At 45.9% G+C, this 9,659-nt stretch overlaps 2 protein-coding genes across 2 annotated transcripts in view; one reads left to right on the top strand and one right to left on the bottom strand.

Annotated features, from left to right (window-relative positions):
- Positions 1-9,659, bottom strand: part of LOC142464645 (uncharacterized) — a 755,558-nt gene that overhangs the window by 127,842 nt on the left and 618,057 nt on the right.
- Positions 1,442-3,050, top strand: LOC142465260 (E3 ubiquitin/ISG15 ligase TRIM25-like). The gene has a single exon (XM_075569269.1). The coding sequence runs from the start codon at positions 1,488-1,490 to the stop codon at positions 3,048-3,050; it is 1,563 nt and encodes a 520-aa protein (XP_075425384.1). The 5' UTR covers positions 1,442-1,487.

Raw genomic sequence — 9,659 nt, forward strand, 5'->3', positions numbered from 1 at the left:
CTTTTTTAGTTATTGTATGGCAAAGTCTAATCTGGTCTTTATATTCTTGAGGCTTATGAATGGTTTGCACCTTGTGGTGAACCCTCTGTATTTGCTCTCGTCAAGTCTTCTCTTTATGGTAGACTTGGATAATGATATGCCTACCTCCAGGAGAGTGTTCTTCACTAGACTGGATGTTGTGAAGGGGTTTTTCTTTACCATGGAAAGGATCCTACGATCATCCACCACTGATGTCTTCTGTGGACGTCCAGGCCTTTTTGTGTTGCAGAGTTTACCAGAGTGTTCTTTTTTTCTCTGAATGTACCAAGCTGTTGATTTGGCCACTAATAATGTTCCTGCTATCTCTCTGATGGATTTTAATCTTTTTTTTGCAGCATAAGGAAGCCCTGTTTATCTTGCATTGAGAGCTCCTTTGACCGCATGTTGTGGGTTCACAGCAACAGCTTCCAAATGCGAATGCCATACCTGGAATCAACTCCAGACCAATTACCTGCTTAATTGATGATGAAATAACAAAGCAATAGCCCACACCTGTTCATGAAACAGCTTTTGAGTGAATTGTCCAATTACTTTTGGTCCCTTGAAAAAGAAGGGGCTACATATTAAAGAGATTTAATTCCTAAACCCTTTCTCCAATTTGGATTTGAATACCCTCAAATTAAAGCTGATAGACTTCACTTTAAGCCCATATTCATTATTTAACTGTAACTTGAATTTATTTTGGTACACAGCTGCAATAACAAAACTTGTATCAGTGTCCAATTATTTCCGGACCTAACTGTATATTAGTTTTTCCGTCCCCCATGTGACACTGTCAGTGGGAGTTGCACACACAGCCTCCAGCGCTTTTGCAAGCCGCTTTTACTCTGTGAGCTATCCAGCGCCACAGTAATGAATATACCAGTTCCTGAGAGTAAGAGTTCCTGTGGCCTCTTCCTCCCGCGCCCGCCGCCAGCTCTCCTTGCGGTCAGACAGTGTAGGCCATGCTGCAACACATGAGAGAACGATCTTCTCCCTCCCACGGGCTCACTTCATATAGCCTCCCTCCCCGTTGCATTACTAGCTCCTCCCCCCGGGCTTAACCCCACAGCCGCTGGTGGGGAGAAGCGGCGCAGAGAGAGACAATAACAGTAAGTAGGAGAGGGGGGCACACACCCATAAAGCGCCTGCCTGATTGCAAGGGAGCGACTTTCTTAGGTTTATAACACACAGCTGGCTTAAAGGGTAACTTAACCCCTTAGGTGCTGCACCTCTGTCACATGAACCCAAACATCTCATGTAAGGTGAGATGCTGCAAATTCTTATAAATAATCTTATTCCACATACTGGATACTGCAGCCAGGAACTTACAGGGTTAACAGTCACACACCTAAAGTCTGAGTAACAAACTCCCCGCCCCCTGTGTGCTGAGAAGGGAAAAACACGTCCCACTGGTTATATGAGAGAGAAGAGAATTTCAGTTTCATTTCTTCTTGCTGCTTCCAAGCATGGCGTCTGCTGATCTGAGAGAGGAGCTAACCTGCCCCATCTGCCTGAGCACTTATACCCAGCATGTAACGCTGAGATGTGGGCATAACTTCTGCCAGGGCTGTATTGGGAGTGTGTGGGATTCCCAGGAAGGATCTGCAGTTTATACCTGTCCTGAATGCAGAGCAGAGTTTCAGGAGCGTCCTGCACTGCAGAGGAACCTGACGCTGTGTAACATAGTGGAGCGTTTCCTTTCTACTCAGCCAGAGCAGGCGGAGACTGTGATCTTCTGCACTTACTGTGACTCCTCTGTACCTGCTGCTAAAACCTGTCTGCTGTGTGACGCCTCCCTGTGTGATAAACACCTAAAGCAACACAGCAAGCCAGAGGAACACGTCTTAACTGAGCCAACCGCTTCCTTAAAGAACAGGAAATGCCCTGTTCAAAAGGAGATCCTGAAGTGTTACTGCACTGAGGATGCTGCCTGTATCTGTGTGTCCTGCTGCGTGTTTGGAGAGCACAGTGGACACCAGGTGGAGACGCTGAATGAGGCCTCTGAGAAGAAGGAGAAACTGAGAAATATTCTGGAGAAACTGACCTCAGTGAGAGAGGAGACTGAGAAAAGAGCCCAGAGTCTGCAGGAACACAAGAGAGAAGCGCAAGAAAAAGCAGCTGGGTTAACAGACCGAGTCACTGCCCTGATTAGGTACAATCGGGAACAGCTGGAAGTCCTAGAGAAGCGAGTTCTGAGTAAGATCACCAGGTGGGAAGAGCAGGTTTCTCTCCGAGTCTCTGATCTAATCCAGCAGCTGGAAATAAAGAAGGACAAGCTGTCCAAGAAGATGCTTCAGATTGAGGCGCTGTGCAACATCACTGATCCATTAACCGGTTTACAAGGACATGAATCAGACAATGCTGACTTTTGTGATGCTGAGGAGGGAGATAATGAGGACAGAGAGAGAGAGGATAATATGGTCCATTCTGTAGGGGATTTGGATGAGGTTCTGATCCCACTGACTTCACAGAGATTAACTGATATTGTCACTGATCTAAAAGCAAAGAGCGGGTTCTATGTGCAGGAGGCTTTAAACATATTACTGGATGTAAATACAGCTGCTAATAATGTATCTGTATCAGGTGACCTGAAAACTGCATCCTGGTCAGAAAGAGACCAGTTACGCCCAAATACACCAGAGAGATTTGAGTTTTTTCAGGTTTTAAGCACCAGGAGTTTTTCCTCAGGACAACATTACTGGGAAGTGGAGATCAGTGACTCAGGGATCAGGGGGGTAGGGATTTCCTATCCCAGTATAGAAAGGGAAGGACGTCAGTCCCTCATAGGAAATAATAAGAAGTCCTGGTGTTTGTGCATGTGGCATAATAATCATGCAGTGATACATGACTCAATAGAAACAGAGATATATCCCGAGTCTCCCTTGCAGAGATTAGTAATATACCTGGACTATGAGGCTGGGCGGCTGTCCTTTTATCAGCTGTGTGACCCGATCAGACACTTACACACCGTCACTGCCACCTTCACTGAGCCTCTTCATGCTGTGTTCTATGTACGTAATAATGGCTGAGTCAGAATCAGGAGCTAGGAGTACTGTTCCCAGCCCAGCAGGGGAAACCCAAAGAAATAGTATATATAATATAGTACATACTGTAGTAAAAAGAATATACTGGGAGTGATTCAGTGAGCGAGGGAGAGAAAAGTTATAAATATCTCATATACAGCTCAACCCCGTTATAACGCGATCCGTTACAACGCAAATCCGCTTATAACGCGATGCAAGCGCGGCTCCCAATTTTCGTATTTATGAATACTTTACAACACGATTATTGGTATCTTAAGTACTTTATTGTACAATGCATACAATTGTACATTATTTCTAACGCGATCCGCTTATAACGCGATGCGATTCTTTGGACCCAAATCACAGCGTTATAAGGGGGTTGAGCTGTATTAATAAGTTACCCGGAGGTGAACTTCAGCACTTTGCAATACAATAAATACATACTGTATATTATTTTACATACGTGTCCTGGGGATATCTGATTGTTGTTATAAATGACTTTGTTTAGTTCCTGTTCTGGGAGCGAGCGTATAGAAGTGATGTAGGAGTGTATACCCATTACATATATGTGTTTTGAGCTGTGTCAGTAAATGGAAATGCTTTATAATATAACAATTGTATGATGCAGAATAACATATTCCTGCTTCTCCCTGGGAATGTTTGTCAGACAAGTGTTTATCTCACCGCGTCTCATCTCATTTAATAAATGTTATCACAATATTTCTAGGTGTGTGATACTGTAAAGAGATGCGTCAGTCCCCCGGATATAACTCTGCCGCTGATTTATTTTGGCCCTAGGTGGCACGGCATCTTTATAGGCGTGTGGGATAATAATATAATATCTGATAGTCTTATTAATCTTGTCCCCTTCCAATGAGCGTTTATTCTATTCCTGTTATTCTGCTGTGTGCAGTGATTCCTGCCTTTCTTGTTATGCTGCTGCATATAATATGTGTGGGGATATCTGGCAAACATTAACGTTTCATAGGGATAAAAATGTCTCGTTCATAGGAAATAATGGGGTTACTGTCCCATGATTTAATGTGTATATTATCTCCGGAGATATTAGGGGAAAAGCCTCTACTGCCTGTAACATTCCCCTTTATCCCTTTTACTTGTTATTTATACACCCACAGTACCGCTGCTTGTTATTTACACACCCACAGTACCGCTGCGTGTTATTTACACACACACAGTACCGCTTCTTGTTATTTACACACACACAGTACCGCTTCTTGTTATTTACACACACACAGTACCACTGCTTGTTATTTACACATCCACAGCACCGCTGCTTGTTATTTACACACCCACAGTACCGCTGATTGTTATTTACACAGCCACAGTACCGCTGCTTGTTATTTACACACCCACAGTACCGCTGCTTGTTATTTACACACCCACAGTACCGCTGCTTGTTATTTACACACACACACACACACACAGTACCGCTGCTTGTTATTTACACACCCACAGTACCGCTGCTTGTTATTTACACACCCACAGTACCGCTGCTTGTTATTTACACACCCACACAGTACCGCTGCTTGTTATTTACACCCACAGTACCGCTGCTTGTTATTTACACACCCACACAGTACCGCTGCTTGTTATTTACACACACACAGTACCGCTGCTTGTTATTTACACACCCATACAATACCGCTGCTTGTTATTTACACACACACAGTACCGCTGCTTGTTATTTACACAACCACAATACCGCTGCCTGTTATTTACACACCCACACAGTACCGCTGCTTGTTATTGACACACCCACACAGTACCGCTGCTTGTTATTTACACACACACAGTACCGCTGCTTGTTATTTACACACCCACACAGTACCGCTGCTTGTTATTTACACACCCACACAGTACCGCTGCTTGTTATTTACACACCCACAGTACCGCTGCTTGTTATTTACACACACACAGTACCGCTTCTTGTTATTTACACACACACAGTGCCGCTGCTTGTTATTTACACACACACACACACAGTACCGCTGCTTGTTATTTACACACCCACTGTACCGCTGCTTGTTATTTACACACACACACAGTACCGCTGCTTGTTATTTACACACACACAGTACCGCTGCTTGTTATTTACACACCGACAGTACCGCTTCTTGTTATTTACACAGCCACAGTACCGCTGATTGTTATTTACATACCCACAGTACCGCTGCTTGTTATTTACACACCCACAGTACCGCTGCTTGTTATTTACACACCCACAGTTCCGCTTCTTGTTATTTACACACACACACAGTACCGCTGCTTGTTATTTACACACACACACAGTACCGCTACTTGTCATTTACACACCCACAGTACCGCTTCTTGTTATTTACACACACACACAGTACCGCTGCTTGTTATTTACACATACACACAGCACAACTACTTGTTATTTACACACCCACAGTACCGCTGCTTGTTATTTACACACACACACACACACACACACACAGTACCACTGCTTGTTATTTACACATCCACAGTACCGCTGCTTGTTATTTACACACCCACAGTACCACTGATTGTTATTTACACAGCCACAGTACCGCTGCTTGTTATTTACACACCCCACAGTACCGCTGCTTGTTATTTACACACCCACAGTACCACTGCTTGTTATTTAAACACACACACAGTACCGCTGCTTGTTATTTACACACCCACAGTACCGCTGCTTGTTATTTACACACCCACAGTACCGCTGCTTGTTATTTACACACCCACACAGTACCGCTGCTTGTTATTTACACCCACAGTACCGCTGCTTGTTATTTACACACCCACAGTACCGCTGCTTGTTATTTACACCACACAGTACCGCTGCTTGTTATTTACACACCCACACAGCACCGCTGCTTGTTATTTACACACACAAAGTACCGCTGCTTGTTATTTACACACCCACACAATACCGCTGCTTGTTATTTACACACACACAGTACCGCTGCTTGTTATTTACACACCCACAGTACCGCTGCTTGTTATTTACACACCCACACAGTACCGCTGCTTGTTATTTACACACACACAGGACCGCTGCTTGTTATTTACACACCCACAGTACCGCTGCTTGTTATTTACACATCCACAGTACCGCTGCTTGTTATTTTACACACACACACAGTACCGCTGCTTGTTATTTACACACCCACAGTACCGCTGCTTGTTATTTACACACCCACAGTACTGCTGCTTGTTATTTACACACACACAGTACCGCTTCTTGGTATTTACACACACACAGTGCCGCTGCTTGTTATTTACACACCCACAGTACCGCTGCTTGTTATTTACACCCACAGTACCGCTGCTTGTTATTTACACACCCACACAGTACCGCTGCTTGTTATTTACACACACAAAGTACCGCTGCTTGTTATTTACACACCCACAGTACCGCTGCTTGTTATTTACACACCCACACAGTACCGCTGCTTGTTATTTACACACACACAGGACCACATGCTTGTTATTTACACACACACACAGTACCGCTGCTTGTTATTTACACACCCACAGTACCGCTGCTTGTTATTTACACACCCGCAGTACCGCTGCTTGTTATTTACACACCCACACAGTACCGCTGCTTGTTATTTACACCCACAGTACCGCTGCTTGTTATTTACACACCCACAGTACCGCTGCTTGTTATTTACACCCACAGTACCGCTGCTTGTTATTTACACACCCACACAGTACCGCTGCTTGTTATTTACACACACAAAGTACCGCTGCTTGTTATTTACACACCCACACAATACCGCTGCCTTGTTATTTACACACCCACAGTACCGCTGCTTGTTATTTACACACCCACACAGTACCGCTGCTTGTTATTTACACACCCACACAGTACCGCTGCTTGTTATTTACAACACACACAGTACCGCTGCTTGTTATTTACACACCCACAGTACCGTTGCTTGTTATTTACACACCCAAAGTACAGTTGCTTGTTCTTTAAACACACAGTACCTCTGCTTGTTATTTACACACCCACAGTACCGCTGCTTGTTATTTATCACAGCCACAGTACCGCTGCTTGTTATTTACACACCCACAGTACTGCTGTTTGTTATTTACACACCCACAGTACCGCTGCTTGTTATTTACACACCCACAGTACCGCTGCTTGTTATTTACACGACCCACAGTACCGCTGCTTGTTATTTACACACCCACAGTACCGCTGCTTGTTATTTACACACCCACAGTACTCCTGCTTGTTATTTACACATACACACAGACCGCTGCTTGTTATTTACACACACAGTACCGCTGCTTGTTATTTACACACACACAGTACCGCTGCTTGTTATTTACACCCACAGTACCGTTGCTTGTTATTTACACACACACACAGTACAGCTGCTTGTTATTTACACACACACAGTACCGCTGCTTGTTATTTACACACCCACAGTACCGCTGCTTGTTATTTACACACCCACAGTACCGCTGCTTGTTATTTACACACCCACAGTACCGCTGCTTGTTATTTACACACACACACACACACACAGTACCGCTGCTTGTTATTTACACACCCACAGTACGCTGCTTGTTATTTACACACCCACAGTAACTACGCTGCTTGTATTTACACACACACACACACACACACACAGTACAGCTACTTGTTATTTACACACACACAGTACAGTACTTCTTATTTACAGTATACACCCACAGTACAGCTGCTTGTTATTTACACACATACACACACACACACACACACACACACACAGTACAGCTGCTTGTTATACACACACACACACACACACACACACACACACACACACACACACACACACACACACTATAGCAGTGTGACACCCACAGTGGCTTCTGCATATTTAAATGGGATTTGACTATGAGATTTAGGAGGGAAAAAGGTGACAGTAAAGAATGTAAATCTGGGAAGATATATTTCCTGAGCAGAATGACTGGGGGAACCGCTAATGGTATTTGGGAGGCGGGTGGGGGCGGAGCCAGGAGGTTTATTGAGGTCGGCCATTTTGGGTTGATGCTTGGGCTCTAATGGTCGCCCGAAGCCGGAAGGAACTAGTGCAGCGCAAAGGAGACCTGGCATTTTACTAATACATAGTCATACTCTGTGTCAGTGTATACACTGACGGCACTATAATCTGTCAGAGAGTATAGCCTGACCGCACTATACACTGACTCAGAGTATAACCTGACCGCACTATACACTGACACAGAGTATAACCTGACCTCACTATACACTGACACAGAGTATAACCTGACCGCACTATACACTGACAGAGAGTATAACCTGACCACACTATACAACTGTCACAGAGTATAACCTGAGCACGCTATACTCTGACACAGAGCATAACCTGACCGCACTATACACTGACTCAGAGTATAACCTGACCGCACTATACACTGACAGAGAGTATAACCTGACCACACTATACACTGTCACAGAGTATAACCTGAGCACGCTATACTCTGACACAGAGCATAACCTGACCGCACTATACACTGACTCAGAGTATAACCTGACCGCACTATACTCTGACAGAGAGTATAGCTAGGGTGACCAGGTGTCCCAGTTTAGCCGGGACAGTCCCGTTTTTTAACCTCTGTCCCGGTTTTTTAGTCTCTGTCCCGGCTGCCCTGCATGCTGTAAAATGTTCCGTTTTTTGTGGCTGTTCCGCTTTTGACCATCAGAGCAGGGGGGCAGCAGAGAGCAGACAATGCATGGAGCAGGGGCCGGGTCTGAGCTGCGCAGCCCCCAGCCGTGAGACCCGGAAGTGTCAGTGAGAACTTCCGGTGTCTGCTGCCAGGGCTCAAGATGGCTTCCCCCACCCATGCAGGTATGGTCCAGAATAGGACACACAGACACACAGACACACACTCACACAATGGGGGGGGGGGGGGGGCACAGCATGGGGAGAGACACAGAGAGAGACACAGGCACAGCATGGGGAGAGACACAGAGAGAGGCACAGGCACAGCATGGGGAGAGACACAGGCACAGCATGGGGAGAGACACAGAGAGAGACACAGGCACAGCAGGGGAGAGACACAGAGAGAACACAGGCACAGCATGGGGAGAGACACAGAGAGAGGCACAGGCACAGCATGGGAGAGACACAGAGAGAGGCACAGGCACAGCATGGGGAGAGACACAGAGAGAGGCACAGGCACAGCATGGGAGAGCCACAGAGAGGCACAGCATGGGGCGAGACACAGAGAGAGGCACAGACACAGCATGGGGAGAGACACAGAGAGAGACACAGGCACAGCATGGGGAGAGACACAGAGAGAAGACACAAGGCACAGCAGCAGGAGAGAGAGACACAGGCACAGCATGGGAGAGACACAGAGAGAGGCCACAGGCACAGCATGGGGAGAGACACAGAGAGAGGCACAGGCACAGCATGGGGAGAGACACAGAGAGAGGCACAGGCACAGCATGGGGAGAGACACAGAGAGAGGCACAGACCACAGCATGGGGAGAGACACAGAGAGAGGCACAGACACAGCATGGGGAGAGACACAGAGAGAGACACACACAGGCACAGCATGGGGAGAGACACAGGGAGAGAGGAC

The sequence above is a fragment of the Ascaphus truei genome, chromosome 13, assembly GCF_040206685.1.
Source record: "Ascaphus truei isolate aAscTru1 chromosome 13, aAscTru1.hap1, whole genome shotgun sequence".
In the NCBI taxonomy this organism is placed as follows: domain Eukaryota; kingdom Metazoa; phylum Chordata; class Amphibia; order Anura; family Ascaphidae; genus Ascaphus; species Ascaphus truei.